The 24,785-nt window shown below is 44.0% G+C and overlaps 1 protein-coding gene across 4 annotated transcripts in view; it reads left to right on the top strand.

Moving 5' to 3' along the window:
• The first annotated feature begins 545 nt into the window (after window positions 1–545).
• nol4la (nucleolar protein 4-like a) overlaps window positions 546–24,785 on the top strand; it is a 46,188-nt gene continuing 21,948 nt past the window's right edge. For all 4 annotated transcript variants that reach the window (XM_086123139.1, XM_086123148.1, XM_086123168.1 and 1 more), the window contains exons 1-4: window positions 546–1,001; window positions 14,901–15,056; window positions 19,354–19,465; window positions 22,157–22,266. In XM_086123139.1, coding sequence (XP_085979265.1) covers window positions 651–1,001; window positions 14,901–15,056; window positions 19,354–19,465; window positions 22,157–22,266 — 729 coding nt within the window. In that variant the 5' untranslated portion in view covers window positions 546–650. The remainder of the gene's footprint in view (window positions 1,002–14,900; window positions 15,057–19,353; window positions 19,466–22,156; window positions 22,267–24,785) is intronic.

Here is a 24,785-nt window from a genome sequence, read left to right on the forward strand (position 1 = left end):
TGGCGGGATAGGTTCTGTGATGCACGTGCACATTTCGGTTCGCTGGGGGGACGACAAGGGGAAAAGGCGCAGATGCCATTCAAACAGGTGTGAGGAGGAGCGGTAGGCGCACGACGTGAGCAGCCTTCTGCAGGTCGAGACTCAGCCCCCCCCCCCCCCTCCTCCCCCCGGTCAGATTCGGAAGGATAGGTCGATAGCAAGTGAAAGGGACATGTTGCTTCTTTTGTCTCCTCTGAGCTCAAGAAGAAGAAGGTTTTACGCACAGGTGGGAGATGACCGCCCCGGAGCAGGACGCCCCCCCCCCCCCACACTCCCTCCCTCGCACTCCGCTCCTCAGCTCGTGATTTGAGGAAGTGACATTTTATCACCGCTGCGGTCGGGACAGCCGCTGCAAACAGGTGTGCTGTCGTCCGTCCGTCCGGCCTGGGTCACTCGCGCGCAACCAAACCGCGTCCCGGAACACGAACCGATCCACATCGGACGTGGGACGGCAGCGGCGGCGGCGGCGGCTGCGGGGCGGGAGGGGGGAGGAGGAAGCCGCTCAAGTGTGCTCTTTATTAGCCGGGCTGTTGGATCCAGACGTGGAAGAGGAGAGAGAGAGAGAGAGAGCGAGAGGGAAAGAGAGCGAGAAGGGGGAGCGAGAGCGAGCAATGGCAACGAAGAAGGCGGCGTGCGTGGATGCTCCCAAAAGGAGCCGGAGCCGGAGTCCGGTCGCGTTGGAGGCGGAGATGTTCACTGAATTTCAGGACTGGTGCCTCCGCACTTACGGAGACTCTGGCAAAACAAAGACCGTCACCCGGCGGAAATACAACAAAATCATGCAGACCTTGTTGCAAAACGACGAGTCGGACGGCGTGTACGTGGACAACAGCCACATTAACGCCAAATTCAAATTCTGGGTCAAGTCCAAAGGATTTCAGGTGGGGACCAACGTTTTGGGAGAGCACAACAAGAAAGGAGCTCCGGGGAAGCCCGTGCTGTACGTCCCGGTGAAGTCAACGGTAAAGTCTGATCGTGTGCGTGTGCGCGCGTGGCGTCTGCGAGCTGTCCCGTTGCCGTCAGCAACTTGTCTCCATTTCAAAGCTTCCACAAAAGAAAAAAAACGCCAACATTTCGCGGTCCCATCTCCACCCCGAGCTATAACGCTCCACTTTGTCCGTGCATGCACATCCCAACGCGAGCGGCCCCGTGCGCTCTCATCCCTGCTGCCATAGCAACGCCGCTGCCTGCCGGCGGTGGCGATGCTGAGAGGCTGTTGTGCAGCCGTGACGGCGAGAAGCCCCACCAACATTGACAATGTGCGGCATTATACACTTTCGCACCGGACCCTGCACGACTCTCGCGGTGCAGTTAGGACGCTCATGGGTGCGCCTTTAGAGGGGAGTATAGAGGAAGTGTGTGTGTGTAGAGGAAGTGTGTGTGTGTGTGTGTGTGTACGTGTGTGTTTTGGGTGGGTGGGGGGGGGGCGGGGGGGGCGGGGGGGGTAGAATCACCTGCTGATTGAGGGTGGAGGTGCTCACGACACGCCGCCCTCCCTGCCCCAGCTAAAACAACAAACGCATACATCCATCTTATGTTTTCACATGAATGTGGCGCTTTGAGTAGAAAATGTGAACTACGGGTGCAGACCGTGTTGGCCGAGTGTCACTTTTCATTGTCCTGGCCAAAATGCGGGTTGACTCGCTGTCTCACAGGCGCTCGTTGCTCTGGCAACACCTGTGTGCTCCACCGGCACCGGCATCTGCCGCATTTTGTTGTCGACGGCATGTCACAAGTGGGAGGGGACACATAGATTGGGGGTAATTGGTGCCCATCCACATACGGGCCTACCAATGAAACAAAAGGGGCAGAGAGTGTCACTTGTTTGTGCCCGATGATGTGACGTGTAAAAGTAAAAGGCAGGTGTTACATGTCTCCCTGCACCTTGGGGTTAAAGGAAGTCATGTCATGTTTGTGCCAGTACAAGTGGTGCATGTTCAGGCCCACATCCATTTTAAATGCGCCTTCTGGGAATCATCCTGCTCATGTTGTTAACAAACTAGAGGACATAATGGTGCAACTTAGGGAGCAAATGAGTGGATTCTGATGGAGTATTAGATCCCTCCACAGGTGCTCCACCTGTGTGAATGCACATTTTCCACGTGGGCCAAGCGAGCGCCTTTGGAAGCTTATTCATCTCGTCTCGGGGCTGTATTATGTTCCTCTGTGGACAAGAGGGCAGGTGGAAAGCGTCGAGTGTATTGGCTGCCTTTTGTGTGTGCAGCTTTCTTTTGATGAAACTTCCTCCAGCCGTCTTTATTGGGACAAATCCTCCTCAAATCTCACCTGGTGTTTCCTAACCTTTGTTGAGCCAAAGCACAAATTTCACATTTGGGGAAAAAAATGTTCCAAAAAGTGGACACGCAAGTTCATTATGGGCCTTTAAATGTTTTTCTTGTCACTATACATCGCTGGTATTGTGAGACAAACAAAGATAAACAGTGATGCCTTGTGATATGACTTTCATTTGTTCTGTGATCATGCTCGTACCTCAAAACACTCATTTATAAAATCATCCCTTGCCATTGAAATGAATGGAAAGGCCATTAATCTGTTCTAACCTCCCCCTAAAAAACAAACTAAATGTTTTTGAGCATAGTATAATAGCATTCCATTATACTTCATCAAAAATAAAGTGATAACACAATGAAATACAATGTAAAGAATTCTGCAGTGTTGGCATCATACATACTGCAATTCACGGTGCGGTTCCATTTGATATGCTCCCCTTCACCATTGGGGGGCAGCATAATTTGGTCATGCCGACACAAAATGAATAATCAACTTCTTTTAGTACACAATTGCCAAACTCAAGGCCCGGGGGCCAGATCTGGCCTGCCACATCATTTGGATGTGGCCCACAAAAGCAAATCAAGCAGGTCAACTTCGATGAATATTCTTCAAATCTGGACCAAAATTTCAAATTGTCAAATGTAATGACTAATAACGTTGAAGTATCGCAAGCATTTTCTTACTAAGTTGTTACAGTAACTTGAACAATAGTTGAACAAACTATTTGTAACATGAGAAGATGATTAAACATTTATATGGTTTCAGTCATAACGGTCCACTGTGGAAAACTGCAACTACAATGTGGCCCACGTCAAAAATGTGCTCGACACCCTTGTTCTAATCGCATGAGTAATTTTTCAAAATGGATAAAGAATATATGCCTGCGAGTATTGCTACATCATCTGTCTATGTGTGTTGCTAGTTCTGCACAATTGTGGCCAGTGTTAATCACATTTTTTTCATAAATTGTTCACCTTCACCTCCGGCTGGTTGGCTGACCACTGTTTGAGAAAGTGCTCGGTTAAAATGCAGCAGAGTTTGCATTTTGTATGCAAATATTGACAAGGATCACGTTAATTCAATCATATCTGCCAAAATCATGATAACGATCAAAATTTGATGAATTGTCCATCCCTATGTGTTGCTCTATCGTTTGTGATTTCCTCGGTCGATTATTCATTGCTGAAAGAGTCCTAAACCACAATTATTGATGCTAACTGTTTAGCATGTCAGTGGCATTTTCCATTATACTGTATGTTAACATTAAGCTAGCAGGCCACTCTCTTCCTAATTCTTTGTTTTCTGTTTAGTTTTTGAGTAAAAATAAACTGGGAGCATCAGTAAAACTCTTGAACCCTCTTTTGTGATGAAAGGTTCATGATTTGCCAAGTTAATTGTGAGGTAAGTTAAGTTGAGTTCACTGCCACTATACGGTGCTCAAGTCTGCGCTTTCAGGTCAAAGCACAAACATCTCGTCGTAATGACGGCTCGGATTTTGGAAAAACTCTGAAGTGGTGTTACTGATATCTCACTCATTTTTGGAGCACTTATGATGCAACCGTTTTCAACCACAGAAGGTCTTACAGAACTTAAAGTGTTTTATTTACCGAGAAGCGTGTACACACTTTGGAGCGAATACCGTGTGAGGGGTTGGGGCGTGGGGGTCTGTCTGACTCAGCAGCTCTTGGGAAACGGAAGAACGAACCATAACATTAGGAAACAGGAGCTATGTCTACTGATGAGTCAGAAGAAACAAATCTTGGAATTGCGTTGTATGCATTTGCCTTCTGAAGTATTCCAAGGCAATTTTGTTTTGAGTATTCCAAGGCGATTTTGTTTGGGCTTTGTTGCAGATATGCCAGCGTGAAAGTGACGCACACACGTACGTGGTTCACGGTCACAGGCCCACGTCCTCGCTGGGGCTGGGGGTCGGAGGGTGGGGTGAGGGAGCTCGTGTCTCCGGACGCCCCGCTGCAGCTGCTCTCGGACCGTGCCAAGTTTCTGTATGGGGGCAGGCGTGCAAATGACGGGAGGATGCATGGGCTTGGGTGAGTGTGGGGGCGGGGACGGACGGTAGCTGATGTGCTCACAGAGAAGGCCTCCTCTGTACGTCGCCCCAGTGCACAAGGCGGCTTCAGTGTGTGATGGGACAAAGGCTGCCGGGCGAACAGTCGCCGCTCCGTCAAGAGGCTTCTGTCCGAGCACGCCCCATACTGGATTCTGCTTCTTAGTTGCCTGTATGTCCGTGTTGTCTCGACCTCTTTTCTGCACAGCTCTCCCGGCAGCCCCCAGCGTGGAGTAGCAACCTCGTTTATCTCACATTATGTCCTGATTAGGGAGGAGGAGGAGGGGGTCCGAACAGACGCACACCAAAGATGCGCCGCAAAATTACATCCCACGAAAGCAGCGGCGAGGATACCGAAAATACATTTGCATTCACGTGAGCCGTGAGTTTAAGGTTACATATCAAGAAAAAATATGTTGTGGGCTCTTGCTTTTAGTTGCCATGTCAACTGAAAGCTATAACTATGTGTGATTTGCGTCACCGCGGATTTTGGTGGCCGTGTTGTGGCTCCGCGCAGCGTTTGAGAAATCACGCGACTCTGGTGAGAGAACATTGCAGCAAAGCCGCGGGACAGGCCTCAAGTTTTAACTGTAGGGTTGCACCTAACAATTATTTTCATCATCAAATAATCTGTCCAGAGGTGCAACGATTAATCGACAAGTGATCGATGATCAAATTAAGAATCTATTTTCATAATGAAATCATTTCGTGACCTCGTTTAACTTAAAATTTTCCAAATGATCTGATTCCAGCCTCTCAACAGCAAATATCCTCCACCTTTTGTGGTCCAGACTTGATCTTTTTGATGATCTTTGTGTTGAATCAAAATAAGAATTTGGAAACATCCGCTTTCACTTGGAAAACAATTTGATCAACATTTTCAACAATTTTCTGAGAGAAATCAGCAACTCAATCATAATCAATTCATGTTTGTGCATTTTCAATTGGAAATAATGACCTGTTTTTCAAGAAAGGAATGGAAGTTGAAAAAAAGTTTTTATTTCATTAAATTAAATAATATAATAACTCAATTATTCAAATAAATGTCAGTTGCAGCCCTAAATTTGATTAAATGCAAAGATAATGCTTTCATCAAGGACGACCGAAATAGGAGAATGTTTGCTATTGAGCCTGAAATATTAAAGTTAACAAGGTCTCAACATGATGGATTGATGATCAAACTGTTGTCAAATAACTTTTATTTGTAACACTTCTAGTTTGAACTTGAATAATAACTCCAAATCCAGTACGAGTAAAGTGCAATTGATTGACGGACCATTTAATCATTTGTTCATGTATTTGATCCGGGCATGCGTATATCAAACTGACACGGATCATTTTCATAAAATTCCATTAATAACAGTACAGAAACAATGTTTTTTTTTCCTAATTTAACCTTTAAAAAAAAAACAAAAATTATAATGCCTTGGTTTCATATTGTTCAGTCTGTCCTATGCTCAAACAGCCCTGCTTGAACTCATAATCCACGTCTTGCGTAGTGGTAAAGGCATAAACAATTTTGCGGCAAACATATAAATTCCACAATTGACATGACTTCAAACTTTGTAGATACAAGTACGGAAATGAGCCCAAGAACTCATTAAAGCCAGTACATTCTTGTAGTTACACATTAAAAATAATGTTACAGATACATAATTGTTCTGACGCTCTTTCAAAATTCTTACTTTGCTCAGAACACAACAGCATCTCTTATGATGTCTACAAATGTGTGAATGCAAAATGGCAGCCACACCCTGGCCCTTAAACTCACAGGTCACTAATGAGGCGCCCTCTAGTGGCCGTAACGGAAAAGACAGCTTGAGTGGCATTTGTTAAAAAGCAAAAAGTGGAGCACTGAAGACGCATTTGTGTTAGTTTTCATGAAAAATGCATAGTCAGCAATATCTTCAGGACACATGCTCCAAATCATAAAATTGAATTTGGGGCACATACCTGTTAAGACATTTTGTCATTAACAGTCTGAAAAATAGTACTTAAAAAAAAAAAAATATATATATATATATATATATATATATATCCATCCATCCATCCATTTTCCGAACCGCTTGATCCTCACTAGGGTCGCGGGGGGTGCTGGAGCCTATCCCAGCCGTCTTCGGGCAGTAGGCGGGGACACCCTGAATCAGTTGCCAGCCAATCACAGGGCACACAGAGACGAACAACCATTCACGCCCACACTCACACCTAGGGACAATTTAGAGCGTCCAATCAGCCTGCCATGCATGTTTTTGGAATGTGGGAGGAAACCGGAGCACCCGGAGAAAACCCACGCAGGCCCGGGGAGAACATGCAAACTCCACACAGGGAGGCCGGAGCTGGAATCGAACCCGGTACCTCTGCACTGTGAAGCCGACGTGCTAACCACTGGACTACCGGGCCGATATATATATATATATATATATATATGCGTATATCAAACTGACACGGATACCGAATATATATACCGAATATATATATATATATATATATATATATATATATATATACTGCCAATAATGCAAATACTCAAATTAATAGATTTCCAGAATGAAATTGATTGGCCTCTATTTTATTTCAAATGATATAAAAATGACCCATATGCTTGCTTCTTTTGTTTGCTGTTGTTTGCAAAAGTAAAGTGAATGTCTTTTAACCATGACTTGAAGTCTTAATGGGAAACGGGTGCTTTGTTTTATTTTATCACCAAAAGGAATCAATAATGAAAACTCTCCAGTTTGTTGAGTTTTCATCATTTATTTTGTGAATGGACAAGAGACAATCAAACAGGCCGACGTGGGGTTTTCAGGGTCATGCCTCCCTCAATTTACAAAATAAAAGACTTCATGGGGATGTCGTCTTTGTGCAGAAAAGCTTATTATTCTTAACCATCTCGGGTCTTGAGAAGGCGACTGGAGATGTTTGCACCTCGGCATCAGCCGAGAAGGGGAACATCATCATTATTATCTGATTAATTAGGCCACGCTTCCCCTGAGAGACCATCTTTTCGGGGAAAGGGCCACAGAGTCAAAAGAATACTGGCCCTATTATTCCACAGCATTTGCATAAATACCTTTTTTTTGTGTGTATTTAGAATCTCCTGCGCTTTTGTTCCCACTTTTTGTTTGATGGCTGTCTGGCAGCACTTATCAGCAGGCCACATGGCTTCACTTGAAGGGCTTCCCACTGTTGGATGCCCAAAACAAGAATCACAGAGTTGCCCAATTGGGATGCGCTTGTTGTGTCATGAGTGCAGATTTCATGAAGGTTTTGAAGGGTGTGCTCGGACGGAGCATAACTGGACAACAAAACATTACTGGCATGCTAACAGTTAGCATTGAAAGTTATGACTTTAGAAACCTTTACGCAACAGGTATTTGAACACAAGCAGTGGAGCAATACATGTTGACGGATAATGTAAGTAATCACAAGCATACTGTATATTCTTTATCCTATATGAAAATGATGCATTATTACAACATATTATGGGGTCACTCATGTACAGTAGTAGAAGAACTACAAGGGACCTCCTCTATCCGCAAATAGCAAAAAATCTGTGCAGATTTAATGTCCATTTCAATTGCATTGGAAAAAATAAAACCCTGAAAATAACTGAGGAAATGGGGATATACGGCCCCTTGAAAATTGGGGTTGGTGACCCCCTCACCTATGCCCCCCCCCCCCCAAAAAAATATAAAAAATTGTGAAACAATCTGCGAGTAAGAGAATCCGCAAGTGTTAAGTCACACATATGCTTATGCAGGGATCCACTGTATTCTTTTTTGGCCCCCGCTGGCAAAGGTGGGCACCCCAGAAGGAGCAACACACTGAGTTGAATTACAGCAATAAATCACGAAGCGTGCATCGTTAAATTATTCACATCCTTTTAATTTATGTTCCTATTATAATAATAATAATAATAATAATACATTTTATTTATAAGCGCCTTTCAAGACACCCAATTACAATAACAAAAAAGACAAAACAATACGGGTTGAGCAGCGGCAGCCAAAACGCGCCAGCGTTCACTCAACCCGAAGGTCAGAAAGAAACCACAGGGGAGGGAGAGAGGGAGAAAAAAAACGCATGCTCGAACTACCCTCATTTTGAGGATAATTTGAGTGAGGCAAAAAAACTCCTGCACAAGCATATGACAGTTACAACAGGTCACAAGACATAAACAATGACTATGTTTTTATAAAGTAGAACATTAAAGAGAGCTGTTTATCCTCATTGAACCACAAACACAAAGTGTGTTTTTAATAGGTGAGGAATACTGGAATAGATGAAACAGCAATTACCTTAATTTCAATCAAAATAGACAGTTTGGAAGTCTTTTGAGTGTATTGGTCACAGAACAAATTTAAGTTGTATCTCAAGGCACAGTTGTTGTTGTATTCATCTCGAAATATCCCCACTGTGGTGATTTGAGATGCCGGTGCGCCCGTGTCCAAATACAGACGCCACACGTGTGCTCACTACTTTGTGCTCGTATGCACTCCGGTACAAAGAGGGGGTCGCTGATCGGCGTTTCCTCTCTTCAGCACCCTCTCTGTTGCCATGGAGAGACCGCTCTTTGCTTTCCCATAGGAGGAGAAATTAACACCATTTTTAACTGGCCCGGGGGCCTCCCTCCTATGTGGAAGACAGTCAGAGTTCCGCTCCTAACGCACCCACACACTTACACACCTCTTTAAATTGCCAATAATCTCCCCCCTGTACACCTAATACCTTTTAATACAATAGCCACACCTTTTAATACTTTTCCCGGGACGGAATTTGACAAAGTGAGACGGCGGAAATGGACTGCGGGATCATGGGCGTGCGGCTCATTTACATACAAGAGCGGTGCCAGTCCCGGGACCGGCGCTCCTCCCGCCGGTTCCGTAAGATATTGGGAGTGTCACACACCTCATCAAAGAATGTTCATCATGGGATAGACACACACACACAAACACACACAGACACACACAGGGTAGCGGCTTGGAGCTCTCTGCGCCTAATGTGGATTTAATGACAAGCTTTGTGAGCAGAGGCAGAAGGGAGAAGATGATGGTAAAAAGAACGGGCAGCAATGAAGGAATAGAAAAAAAAGCGATGGGGCTAATACTCTCTTATCCCCATTTGATGTCATATGCACCTTAACCTGCCACTATTAATCAGTTGTGCACACACTGCTTCCCGCCATTGTCCCATTTACATGTCCATTAGCTGACTGATATTTACGGACTTCTTGATCATCTGTCACAAGTCGCGAGTAGTGATGAAGGGCTTTTTACCAGCATGCATACGTGCATATTATTGCACCGATACGATACAGTCAGTCTGGACTTGTACTCTGGCTCATAAAACGCTCTGGTACTACGACACTTGATACAGTACCAGCTTGTCATAAACACACAGTGGTGCCCGGGGAGTTTAATTTGCTCTGTGACCATCTCAAAACACTGGAATGTAATGTATCACTTCTAGCACCCCAAAAAGACCAACATCTATTTTTGATAGGAACTTTTGCACTCAGCAGTATTACACACCGCAATACCACTGACTCTCCACATAACATGCAAACATGGAAATGTGAGCACAAAACAGGGCGACGTCTAATGCACGATGTCAAGCAAAAGGCCTGGGGGCCAGAATTGGCCGACCACATCTTTTTACGTTTTATATTTATACAAGGGTGGCACGGTGATCCACTGGTTAGCTTGTCCGCCTCACAGTGCAGAGGTGCAGGGTTCGATTCCAGCTCCGTCCTTCCTGTGTGGAGTTTGCATGTTCTACCAGTGCCTGCTTGGGTTTTCTTCGGGTACCCCGGTTTCCTCCCACATTCCACAAACATGCATGGTGGTTTTGTGAGCACTCTAAATTGTCCCTCGGCGGGAGTGTGAGAGTGAATGATTGTTTGTCTATGTGTGCCCTGTGATTGGCTGGCAACCGGTTCAGGGTGTACCCCCCCTACTGCCCAAAAACAGCTGGGATGGGCTCCAGCATGGCCCCAACCCTTGTGAGGATAAGCTCATTCGAAAATTAAGAGATGGATGAACATCTCAATGCAAGCATTTTCTTGTTACCACACCTCTTCTTACGGTTGCGCAATCCATTTTTCTCAATTCCCTATTTCAACTAGTTATCCATACATTTGTTGTGCACTGTATGTGTAATAATTTGAGGAGGTGATTAATCATTTAAATGGTTTCGCAGTCACAACGGCCCTCCGAGGGACATCAACTGTCAATGTGGCCTGTGACAAATATGACTTTGACACCCCTGGCCTAATGCTCACTGGCAGTTGGCAAGCCAGCGCATGAGCGTCTCCAACTTAAATTGTCCTCCCACTGCAAGGAAACCAATGCGAATTGATGGAGGCCGGATGCTGTGAAGTTTGGTGGCGCCATCTGGAGGTGTTGGGGAAGGTGTCTGAAGCGTACTCGTATCTGACCTTTTGTGCAGGTCACGCAAGTCAAAATATCGGCCTAGCGATGGCTCATACCTGGAAAATCTGTTATGCCAAGGCACTTAAATCTCAAGGCACCACCATAAGATTGGGGAAGACCGCAAACTCCCCTCACCGCGAAACCCCTGGCATGGGATCTTTTTGCATGGCCGTCGAGCTCATTTTTGGCGGGCAGCGTCTCGTCCAGCAGCTCTCGTGGCCTGCCTGCCTTTGTGACCCGGCTGACTCCCGTCAAGAAGCCCACCTCCTCCATCCCCTCCTCCTGACCCGCCCGCCTGTGTGCAGGACCGCTCCTCTCTCGTCATCAGCGACTCGTGTGCTCTGCGTGTGCGTGTGCGCGCGCGTGCGTGAGACTGCCAGCGGGGGTGGGGGCGGCCGACTCAAACCCTCCAGTCTCCTAGCAACAGAGCGGTTTGTTGCGGGACAGGGAGCCGACGCGAGGATGGGGGCTGGTCGTACAGTGGCTGGGGAGGAGAGCAAAGTCCTGCGGGATTACAAAGAAAGAGCGAGAGCACGAAGCAGGAAAGGAGCGTTGCGGCGTGTTCATGATGCCTTGTTGCCATTTAGGGATGCTGACATGTCTCCTTTGCTCTTTAAAACGCCCCGCCGCCGCTGATGAGGCCAAATAGCTGCGGCTCCATTCAACAGCTGTTCTCCTCCGAGATGCTTGCAGCTCTCCCCGCTCGACGTGTACTGTACTTGAACGCGCGTAGATCACACAAACACGCACACTTGAAAGCAGGATGTGATCAGGGCTGAATCTTCCACTCCCTGTTGACTCTCTTCTGGAAGCTTTTAGCTCGAGACGGCCTTCACTTGCTGACGAGTCTGACGTCGTGGCTAACTGCGTTTGTTTTCTTACCTCCACACAACAGGTTGCAAATCAATATATTTTTTCCTGAATGGGTGTTTATTACACTCCAGAAAGAATAAAATTAGATTAGAGCTGCAGTTGGATTCTTTTTAGAATTGATTCGTCCAACAATCTATTTTGCATCACTTTATTGCATATACAGTTGATTGCAAAATAATTCTTTTTTTTGGCAGATTAAATTACTGTCATACTGTAATCCCTCCACAGGTGGTTGGATAGAGGACCGCTTGTCTACTTTCAATCTTTTTGTTGAACAATCGGGAAGAAAACACACGCTGTCCTCAACTGATGGCGTCAGTGAACACCAGCGTGGCGAATGTTCAGTCTGTTGACAGCCAGCCAATTCGACGTTATCATTTGCAAACGTTCATGTATTGGAATGAAATGGGCATTTTTTTCCATAAATGGATTATGATTCGGTTCCTGGTTTGATTTGTAACATCTGTCAGAAAATCACCAGAAGTCTTGATCCTTTGTTTCCAAAGTAAAAGCAGACGTTTGCAAATATCCTATTGTGACTCAGTACAATGATAATTGCTCTGCGTTCATGAAGAACAGAAATGGAAGAATACTTACTGTTGAGAGGGTGAAATGAGAGGGTTTAGACAAGAAATTTGAGTAATGGCAATAAACAATGATCAAAATAGAGGTGTAACAAAGCAAACAATCAACAGTTATTTTGATAATTGATGTAAACAATCAGTCAATTGTTTCGAGATTTTGTGAAACTTTGAAATCCTCAGAATTTCAGACTGTCACTTTGAAATAGTGAATAAATCTGATTTGATTCGTCGTTAAAAAAACTATACAGAAACTATACATTTATAGAGTAAAAATGAAAAGCAAGAATCCTATTTTTAATGATAAAGTGGTGAAAACAGTGCTGCGAAGGCCTATATTTCATAGATATGCTTGTGTCCTTCCCAGCGAGTGCTGCAAACATCCGTCTTGGAGAATTTCGGAGGAATTCAGCAGAGATGCAGCAGTGCTGTGGGTGCAATGCACACCCCGCACTTGTATGAGATTATCTAAATCCAGCGTGAATGGACCTGACACCATTGTCCCAAGCAGCGGTAGCGCTGGTGATGTTGACACTGGGAAAGGGGCGATACGAGCGGGTTGGGGGGTTGGGGTGTGGGGGGGGGGGGGGCTTACCGTGATGATACCTTGCTTGATTGTAACTGCAATGATGAGGTGGAGGGTTGTTATTATTTCATTTATTAGCGTTACATTTAGCCCATGCTGACAGGGGAGAGTGGCTCGGAAGAGGCGGGGCGGGCCGGATTAAAACAAGCCCGCTCTGTGAGCTGGTTTTAGTTGCCATGGCAACGATCATTACCTCGCACTTGGGAGAGCCAGAGCAAGAAGAGAGAAGGAAAGGGGGAGGGCAGCGGCGAGGCGTAAGAAAACAGTGCACGACCGTCCGACCGGATGGGACCAAGAAATGTCACGAATCGGGATCAGCGCACAAATCTCAGGGAAGGAGGGACAACATGGTGCTCCCTGCAGGGCCATGAGACAACTTTTTCTGGTTAGGATGCTCCTCTTACAAGTAGAGACCATTCCCAATCTCCTGGAAGACAAAATCACAATTCTTTAATTTCTCATCCAGGCCTTCTATTAACTGCTACCCAGGATGCTGAAACGGTTCCACGCAATGGCAATTAGGAACAACTCTGCAAACACGAGCAGCATGTGACGCGGTGGATGGAGACGGTTGTCCTGGCGATCCCACTTCCATGGTGCATCACGTGACCCTGTGCCCAGCACACCTGCCCGAGAGAAATCAGTGGCAGTTTCTATGGCGACAGGGTCAGCGGTGCAGGAGGCAGGACAGCTGCCAGAGGTGGTGGACGGTGGGAGGGACTGTTGGTCTTCAACGGGTTATTTTTAAACGGTGTGGAGATGAGATGTTTTGCGACCTCTCCGGCTGAAAGACTCGATACGACTGTCCCAACTTATGTGACCCATTGTGTGCGTTTGCGCCTTCATCGTATTGGATAGGGCCTGCTTTGGCTGGTGACCCGTCCAGGCTATGTCCCGCTTCCAACGTCAGCTGGGATCAGAGCTGGACTGGTCATCTGCCATACAGGGAAGATCCCTGGTGAGCCGGCGTACTTTGGGGCCGATGCGGTGCCATTCAATGATTATTTCCCTGGATTTTACCCCAAGAGACCAGCTCACAATTTAGTGGGACCATCCCATTGATCCATTGACAATATAGACAGCAAACTGAACCAATCAACATCAGTGCCAGAGCTACGTGATTGCCAGGGGTGGTCAGGACTCAGGTCTGAAAACAAATTTGATAAGAATCTGTCTTGAGGCAAGAATGTGTGATTCTTGCAGTTGATGTCCATTATAATATATCCATTATTTTCACACAAGATTGCATTAATTTTCATATAACCCTGACTGTGGATGTTATGACATACAATGACCTCTCAGTTACAGAGAGGATTGCAAATAAGTGTAGGTGCTTGTGCATGTGGGCTGGCCTGTCTAAGGCAAAATCCAGGGACTATTTTTTTATTTTATTTTTTTGTACCAGTCCACCCCTGGCTGGGCCTAATTAGAATGAGCGGCATTGAAAATGGATGGTTGTTAATCATTTTAATTTTATATATGACAACTTAATTTTCACTGCTGACCAAGAATCATCACAGCCTCATGAGAAAACGGACATCAATTAAAAAACAAGCCGATGGCTCACTGAAGTGTCCCTCTCGCTTGACACAACAAACAAAGAAGAAAAAAAGTACGCTGATCATCTGGATACTGGCAAAGTGTGTCCGAGGTGAGTATTTTGAAATGGTGATCTGGCCAACAAGACTTGCTGTGGAAAATACTTGTTGCCGTCTGGGGAAAGTACTTTGACACATCTGGAAAGTCGCGTTTGTTTTGATTTACGGCCGTTTCCTTGTTTCTCACCCGGACCCATTTCAGGGCAAATCCACTTGCGAGACCTTCTTGATTTTTGGTGAGCAGCGAAAATAATGACATCCAAAAAATGGTAACGAGTTCTGAGAACTTCTCGCCGGGTGTTGGGATAACATACACAGGTGTGTGTCCATCTGAAGGAATGATGGTACTCAGAAATGTTCAAAAGTTAGTTACTTTGCTGTCAATTACAATTATTATTTGCATGAAACTAATGTAGAGTTGTATGTTTGTTTCAGTGTTCGGACGGCAATTCAGCCCAGGATAATTCGTCCCTGAAGCGTGTGGCTGTGGTGGAAGACTTCTTTGACATCATCTATGCCATGCATGTGGAGATTGGCGCCGACCCTGGCCGGGCCCCCAAACACGCGGGCCAGAAGAAGACCTACAAAGCGGTGAGTTATCACACTTTGGAGTTTCACCTACAAGCGGGAGCTCAGGTCCTGGAAGACGACGGCGGACGGGTTTTCTGAGCAGTTTGAGTGACATGCTGATGTGGGGCAAGCCTCAGTTTGGCCGACTGTCAGCCAATGCTTGAATTTCCAACGAGAAATTGTGTTGATTCATTCGCAACCGCATCCTCTTGTTCCACTGCTTCCACTGCAGTGGTGTCTTGAGATACGAGTGACTCAACTTGTGAGTTTTTCAAGATACAATCCTTCGTTTAGCTGATTTCTTTCTTCTTTTTTTTTTAATGCCTTTGCTTTGACTTTCAAGCCTAACCTTGCGATACAACCACTGTGTTGTGCCAGTAAACTCACCTCAACTCATTTCACAACAAGCAACAGCTTAGTGTCACGTTACGTACGTAGCAGGGAAAGGGAACTGCTTCGCACGTAACAGAGAAAGCGAAAATAAGCGGATCCCCGAAATAGCAGACACCGACAAGGACTTTGTAAAACAATAATATTTATTATAAACAAAAATCCCGCCTAATAAACAACAGAAAACGCTGGTCACAGAACGATGGCCAGGAAATAAGGAACGCGACAACAGAAAGCGCTGGTAAAAACGAGCACCAGGAAATAAGGAAACGCGACAACAGAAAACGCTTGCAAAACAATGGCAAGGTAAATATGTTAAACGAGTACTAATTCACGTACGCTAAGATAATGATTCCCTTGGGACGACGATAATATAACCAACCGCGAATGGTGTCGAACAATATGTGTAATCATAGGCAATAGCAGTGGCACGGCATGCAATACTCCGGCAATGGGTCGACCGCCGGAGCGCCTAGAAATAGCAGGTGCAATCACTGACAAATAGGCAGCAGGTGTGCAGGCGGCAGAAGTGAACGCGTGCCACCTGCTGCCGAATACGGAACATGACACTTAGCAAATATCCATCCATCCCTTTTCTGATCCGCTTTATGCTCACAAGGGTCGCGGGGGGTTCTGGAGCCTATCCCAGCCGTCTTCGGGCAGTGAGCGGGGGACACCCTTAACCGGGTGCCAGCCAAGCGCCGGGCACACAGAGACGAAGAACCATCCGCGCTCACACTCACACCCTGGGACAATTTTTAGAGTGTTCAATCAGCCTGCCGTGCATGTTTTTGGAATGTGGGAGGAAACCGGAGAAAACCCACGCAAGCCCGGGGAGAACATGCAATTGAACCCGATACCACTGGACCACTGTGCCGCCTGCATGGCAAATAGTGAGCATTTAATCAAAAAGGAGGCAAAGTGCTTACTTCAAGCTGTTTAATGTCTCAACCAGCAAAAGTTTACTTGAAAACAAAGAGAACGACACATATATTTAAAACAACTAAACAACTGCCTGATGAAAGGCCCCGTTAGCTTAATGCACAAGAGTAAAAGTCAAGGCCAGGTGTGACCCGTGACATCATTTTATGTGGCACGTCAAGCAGAATCATGTATGTTAATTTCTGCAATTGTTAATTGACTTCCTGCCCATGTGAATCGTCCACCTTCAAAATAAAATACATGTTGTGCCCCGTAAAGAGGGTGTCGTTCCTTCATGATCATTTCTGACAGAATCACAAGGGTGGTGCACCAGAGCAGAGGTTGACATCTGTAAAGCTGATTCAAAGATCATTTTCTGATTTTAAAAACAAGTGACATATTCGGCGCCAAGTAGATCCATTTCATGTGTTTTGTATAATTGTACTTCATAAATTTGTCTGGAGGTTTTCAATTCAACGTAATGTTCAAAATTTATATTTCTTGCAAGATGTTTTCATTTTTAACAGCACTGACATACGAAATATCCCAGCATAACACATTTTTACATGGGTATGAGTCAGCACTGGTTCACAAGAATGTTGTTATTGACTTTAGAAATTAAGAAAAATTTAAAATCCAATATTATCAGCCCAGGGCGGCCTGGTAGTCCAGTGGTTAGCATGCCGGGTAGCACGATTCCGCTCCGGCCTCCCTGTGTGGAGTTGAATGTTCTCCCCGGGCCTGCGTGGGTTTTCTCCGGGTGCTCCGGTTTCCTCCCACATTCCAAAAACTTGCATGGCAGGCTGATTGGACACTCTAAATTGTCCCTAGGTGTGAGTGTGAGTGCGCATGGTTGTTCGTCTCTGTGTGCCCTGCGATTGGCTGGCAACCGATTCAGGGTGTCCCCCGCCTACTGCCCGATGACGGCTGGGATAGGCTCCAGCACCCCCCGCGACCCTAGTGAGGATCAAGCGGTTTGGAAAATAGATGGATGGATATTTTCAGCCCTTCCCCCCCTAAAAAAAAACCCACACGTACTTGGCCCCGATTTCCAATCACATGAAGGGATCGGGACAAGGCAAGTTCTTCTTATGATAAAGTGATGAGTGGCTAAACATGTTGACCACAGGAGGGTCCTTTCTGTTTCAAGAACATCATTTATTTATTAATTTTTTGCACTGGCAACACAATGTATAATTTTTAGCATCAACCATTTCCAAGGGAACAAAACCAACTTTGCCAGATGTGTCACATGACCACTGCCTTGAGAACAAAAGACAATCTGACCTCAAGCCCACAAACGCCGTCGTGTGACTTCTGATGCCCGGACTGAGTGGAATTAGGCAAAAATAAGCTTCTTTGTGTTTTTGTGTCCGTGTTGGACAGTTTTGCAGGACTTTGGAAAACCTCCCTCCCTTCCCCCTTCCCCCGAGGAACCCCCCCTACCCCCCAAAAATGAAACCAATTTCTACTTGTGCCCCTGCCCTGTAGAGAGGTCCTGTCACGTCTCATAGTGTGTCCCCTTTTGAGGAGACAGCATCAGTGGGGCAGGGCATAATATGGAACTGTCACTGTGGCCTTCTGGGACGAGCACGCTCCTCTGGGTGGCCTTTCCCTCTCAGCTGCCTCAAGGGGCCGTGATGTGTGTGTGTGTGTGTGTGTGTGTGTGTGTGTGTGTGTGTGTGTGTGTGTGTGTGTGTGTGTGTGTGTGTGTGTGTGTGCGCGCGCGTGTGTGTGGGGTGGGGGCAAAGGGGATGGGGAGCAGTGGCAGCAGTGGTGGGCCCGGTGGGGGTGGGCACCCCTGCTGTCTCTCCGTGGTCTCGTGAAGGTCGCATTTTCCAGGGAAACGCCAGAGGGGACAAGGAGAGGAGGTTGGCGCTGGAGAGCGGGGGTGTGTGTGGTGGAGGGGTTGGGGGCGGGGGTGAGGCTGACCATGACACCAACACTAAGGTGGAGATTTATGGTTAAACACCCTATAAAGTCAATTCCGAATTTGTTTCTGAATACATTATTCATGTTTGAAGATCAGTGATAATGTTTGAAGATAATTGCTAAAAAGTGACAAAGACTGCAAGAGTGTTGGGCCTTCCCGCGCACCAAGGGCATTTGCTTTTGCACGCCCCCGGCGCGCCTGGCTATTTGGTGAATGCAAGTAGACTAAACTTTAGACCCGCCGGAAACAGGTCTAAGTTGCGGTGCGATCACGATTTGATTGCATTTGATTGAGGTGCAGGCAGACAGATTCTGTGCTCCATAGATGTGTGTGGTAGATGCTATCATATTCCATTCATAAATACGACAGCATGCATCATACGAATCATTGTGGAAATCAATTCAGTGAACTTATTATTGTTATTATCATGTTCAATATATTTTTATAAGCACCCAAGTCCAGTGGCTCTAAGCGTACATAATCTGGCGACACCCACATGTAGTTATGTGTCGGCACAAAAAGGGTGCTCGTCGAAGAAGCATCCTTTTTTCCAGGATATTGAAGTGGTATTTAATTGACAGTTGACAATTCACTGGGGTGTGGTTCCAGCAGCTATAACGGCTTGATTTTTCATTATTTTGAAGCCCCATTTTATATACAGTACTGCCGATTTTTAATCATTCCAATTTGGCAGGGTTCTAACAGCACTCTTCTCTGTGGTTTGGCCAATTTATAACACGTTTTTATTTTCACTTTCCAGGGACTCTTTGGTTCCTATTAAGAGCCAACCTACCATTGTGTCACTCACTAGTGCATTCCCATGGAAAGTTTTCAATTTTGAAAATTCCTGGAATGTTGCAACTATAAACAGAGCAAAAATACGGATCAGGGCTGCAACTAGACTGAGGCCTTCTGCCGGCACGAAAGAGAGAGTGAGACGATCACCTGGAGGGATAATCACGCCACATGGCGACAATACTGATGTCACATTTTGACACACACACAAAAAAAAAAAAAAAACAACCTGTACTGACACACATTCGATGCCATTTTCATGTCCATCCTCTGCCACAGATAGCGGAGACCTACGCCTTCCTGCCTCGAGAGGCGGTCACTCGCTTCCTAATGAGCTGCGGCGAGTGTCAGAAGAGGATGCACATCAACCCCAGCACCGCAGAGTTCAAAGGTAACACAACCTGTGCATGGCCTGCTCGCTCGGGAGACATCATTAACTGATGGGCTATTTTCAAAATCAACCTTTGAGAGCGCACTTTTTACACCACAAAACATATGCTTAGTTCTCCAAGTAGCACCATCATGACCAACATTCAAACACAGCCATAGCCTATAATTCCTAAAAGTTATCTTTTATATTATTATAAGTCTCTGTAACTTTATGCACAGTACGAACATCATCTTTGAACTTACACCTGTAAATCTAGGGAAATATTAAAAATAAATTAAATAGAAGTGTAAATGTTTCAAGAATAAATTGATAATATAGATTAAATGCTGATTTGTTGTGCTTAAAGTTGAACTACAATTAAACTAGACTTTAGAAAGTTGAAGCCACTGTAACATTATGCACAGTACAAGCATTACCTTTGAAAAAAACAAAACAAAACAAAAAAAAAACCTTGACGATTCAATTAAGATTTATTGGACATAAAAGTTACACAGAAAAATAAATGAATGACAATAAACACATTAAAACATGATTAAAACATGACATGAAAACATGATTTTGATTTTAGAAACAGATTTTATTTTACTTGAAAATGAAATACATTGAACTGGAAAAAAAACCACACACACAAACACACATAAAAACGTTTAAGCTATTGTAACATTATGCACAGTATAAACATGCTTAAATATAGAATTTCTTTTATTTAAACTAATTCATTAAATGTAAAAGTATTGGACCGATCAGTGAAATCGAAATTTAACTCCTTGAAAATAAACATATCACATCAATTGAATGGAATATATTGTTCCTAAACTGAACTGAATTGAAATGTATATAGAAATGTAGTATATTGAAAAAAACACAGCATGAACATGAACATCAATTAAATGAAGGAAAAAAAACAACACACAACTGTACTACACATAAAAGTGACAAATATATCAATTATGCCAATACAAAATTTTGAAAACAAACAGTTAAAAAGGCATAAATGCTGCTCTCTCGTACTTAAATGCAACAGACCTTTGCCTTGCAAATGTACTATGTTGGATTTTTTTTAAGCTGCTGTAAAATTAGGCATAGTTTGAACATTCACGCTGTGTTTAACAGTAGAAAAAAACTTAATGGTACTTAAATTATGATGAAAACAACATTATTGCACATTAAGTTCCATATTTTTAGCCGACGACAGTTTGAAAGCAAAAAAAAAAATCATCAATCAAAAATATTAACATTACAAAATGTATTGTGCTTGAACATTAAATACAACTGAGCTGCATTTAACAAATGTATTGTAGTAGATTTTTTTTAAAAAGTTGGAGCAAATAACATGATGCACATTTTGAATACTTAATATTTTTTTGTGAACGGAATACTTTGTTATTCGATGTGAATCGTTTGTCTACTTGGGGCTTGGAATTAGCTGGTGACCAGTCCAGGGAATACTAAGCCTCATGCTTCAAATCAGCTGGGATAGGCTCCAACTCACCGCTAAGAAGGGAAACGCTGTCGAAAATGGATGGATGCAACATAATGTAACAAAGACTCAAGAGGCTCAGTAGCAGCAATTATGATGGCAGACTTCCCCGAGTGGACAACTGGGGGACTGCAGACACCTTGTTCCACTTGAGGCATCTGAGGGGAGATACGACTTCTATTTGGTCACAGAATTACCAAAGGTCTGGTGGTTCGCGCATCGACCTCACACGGCAGAGGTATTCAATTCCAGCTCCGGCCGGCCTCCCTGTGTGGAGTTTGCATGTTCTCCCCGGGCTTGCGTGGGTTTTCTCTGGGTGCTCCGGTTTCCTCCCACATTCCAAAAAACATGCATGGCAGGCTGATTGAACACGCTAAATTGTCCCTAGCTGTGAGTGTGAGCGCGGATGGTTGTTTGTATCTGTGTGCCTTGCGATTGGCTGGCAACCGGTTCAGGGTGTCCCCCGCCTACTGCCCGAAGACAGCTGGGATAGGTAGGCTCCATCACCCCAGCGACCCTTGTGAGGATAAGCGGATCGGAAAATGAATGAATGAATGAATTACCAAAAGAACGTCATGGCATTGTTAGAAACAATAACAAAAGACAAACACACAAGAAAACACACAGCCCTGTACTAAACAATAGTCTCCATTATTCTTCGACGATACAAAAGAGAATAAATATCACATTAAAAAGATGACCAAAAAAAGAAGAACAAAAAATACCATGGCTGTGTTGATCGATACGTGAATCACTCAAAGCTCCCCACAGTGTCAATCTGGGTTCACTTGAAAAGGAATATCATTAAGATAATCTTACAATGTTTTTGTTTTGTTGTTTTTTTTTACAATGTTTTATATTCGCAAATGTAAATTTTCAAACACAAAGCCCATTTTTGTGTGTTGTTGAGAGAGTTGTATCTATATTTAGATCTGGTTTTAAAAATAAAGGAGCTATTAAAACATTGACATTGTGTTCCCATTTAAAGATTTCCAATGTTCCTTGGTTTTTATTTTGGCATCATTTATGTATGTATTTATTTATGTATGTATTCTTCTTCGTTTTCGTTAAATGTGCTGTCTGATTTGGATTGGTTTTCTCTCATGTGATGCTTCTGTAAGTAATGTACAAGAATCCGAGAATTCAGCTTTCAGACAAGTATATTTACTGTAGTCCTGACTAATTTCTTTTTTTTCTTTTTTTTTTATTAGAAAATGACCGTCCAACCTCTCTGGTCCCTGACCAGATTGACTACAACATGCCCCTGACTGCCACCTACCTGAAGCAAATGAAACTGCAGTGCATGACTGCCACTGAGAGGGTAAGTCTCCACATTTTTTCTAAAAATTTGCATGGGAGATTTCCAAACGGTTAGTTAAAAATGAAAAGGTGGAAGCAAAGCTGATGAAGTTAGGCCCTTTCATGGTACAAAAGAAACGGTTTTATTTGTTGACAATAATATTTGATAAATTCTGGTAAGGAGGATGCAGATTTTTCAATTCCATGGATATGGCGTACATACATGATTTAAATCAAACCAAGTTAAAAACACAGATTTTCATTTTTTTGCATGAGTATCATGGGAGCTAATTTCCCAGTTTTGTTCCTTTTTATTCAAATGGTATGTGACTTTAGTGTTTTTCTGACATGCGTTTGTTGGCATTGGTTGATCTGCCTTGTGGAACAATTGCATTTTTTCACTTAAAATTTCGCTTAATATTCTCTGGCATTTCATTATAAAAATGTTTAAAAAAATGTTTTTTCTTCCCCAAATTTCGTAACGGCAATTTAGATATGGAAAGAATACAGTAAACATACTGTACAGTGTGAATCTGACTGAAATCCTGTACCCCGCACTCAAATCTTGCTCCTGAAGCCAGCAGCTCTCATTGTCCACTCTTTTCTTACACGGGTTATTCTTTTAAAAGTGGAGGACATTTTGTGTCAGCCCATGAAATTTCAAACAATCCATGTCCAAAATCCAGGAGCATGCACACTTGTTGTGTAAATTTTAAGCATGCAGGGACAGAGTATAACTGTCGCTTTAGTAAAAGTGATTCCTAACACAAAGTAACTCTTGAGAACCTCTTGAGAACAAGGTTACATACCAAATATAAGAAATGGGTTTTAAATGATCCTTTTTTTTAAATATGGTTTTATTTTTGTGATAATGTGAAAGCATTCACTTCATCACAGACACATTTGAAATCTTGCTCGTGATGCTCAAGTTGTCTCTCAAACCACGTGCAACCTGCTTACAAAAACTTTTCTCTAGCCATCTGAAGGAGGAGGAAAAAAGTGTGCTACATGACTCAGCAGAAAGGATACGATGCAAGTCCTCTCTTCTGTTTTTCATGTCTTCTGCCGTAACGTAGCACCACTCAGATTCAGATTATTCTTTGTTAAATCTCCATTATATTACGTATTAAAAAAAGAACAAAAAATTGTTGGCCTCGTTCCCCCTCGACTGGCAGCATACTTGACAATGCACAATACACAACAAATGCACTAAAGCACAATTAAAAATCAGCTCTAAATTTTAAAAGCAGATGGGTGTTTGGGTCTGAAAAAGACATGAATATTTTATGTTATTTTCTTTTTTTTTTTTTTTTAATAACCAAAATTGATTCTTGACCAGTTAGCACAACAGCTAACACAGCTAGCATGTACTCTTGAGCAACAATTCTTAAAATTAGCACTGATTTGCAACCGTTTAGCTGCAATTGGAGTACTGTAGTATCAAAATTAAATGAGTATTCAAATATAATTTAACTTTCTTAATTAAATTGTAATGCAATATTTTAAAATATATGTTTTTTTCAGGTGTTCAAGTTTCCTTAATCTATGTCATGTAATTTAATAAAATAGTAAGAAAGTTGCATTCAGTTGATTACATTCTGTCCGGATCGTAACACTTCATTTCAGATCTAAATGCTTTGCTTGTTTGATTAGCACATCTGCCTCACTGTGCAGAGGTGCAGGGTTCAATCGCCGGCCGTTCTGTGTGGAGTCTCCCCGTGCCTGCGTGGGTTTTCTCCGGGTACTCCGGTTTCCTCCCACCTTCCAAAAACATGCTTGGCAGGTTAATGGAACACTCTAAATTGTCCCGTTGTGTGATGTGAGCATGAACGTTTGTTCGTCTATGTGTGCCCTGCAATTGGGTGGCACCCATTTCAGGGTGTACCCCTCTTCCTGCCCGAAGACAGCTGGGATCAGCAGGCTCCAGCACACCCATGACCCTCGTGAAAATAAGCGGATAAAATGCATGCATGGATGATAGTTGTGTACTTGACTTTATGTACGTGTCTCTTTTGTGCAGTTGTTATTCGGGTTCATTTCCATTTGAAGCTCTTGGACCAGATCAAAGTTTTACATAAGAAACTCTTCTTAATGTTCCAGCTGGATAAATAAAGGTTCACTACACTGATAAAAGGAAATGACAATATAATATATCAAAGTGTTGATGGTTGAAGCAATTGATAAAACGAATTATCACCTGTTCTTTTTTATGGAAGCATAACAAAATAACTAAAAACAACTGGCCCGTTTCCCAGAAACTGGTGCCTAAATTCCCCCACGGTGAGCCGGGATTAAATTTGTGGGCGTGACGTGACGTGAAAGACCCCTCCTACGTGAGGGAGGCTGTTTCAGAAAGACGCCCCCATCCCTCCTTTCCACCCCTCCTCGTCCTCCCAATACGCCTGCCTTTCTATCAGCAAAGTGCAGGCAACGGCACTCGCGAACGATGTGCGTTTTGGGGGAATCGGGAGCCAAGCTGGGACTCACCGGTGAGTACCAAAAAAAGAAAAAGAAAACCCACACTCAAGAACGCTGAATCGC

The sequence above is a fragment of the Hippocampus guttulatus genome, chromosome 1 (genome assembly GCF_054856545.1).
Source record: "Hippocampus guttulatus isolate MCC_2025c chromosome 1, RoL_Hgut_1.0, whole genome shotgun sequence".
NCBI classification, from domain to species: Eukaryota; Metazoa; Chordata; class Actinopteri; order Syngnathiformes; family Syngnathidae; genus Hippocampus; species Hippocampus guttulatus.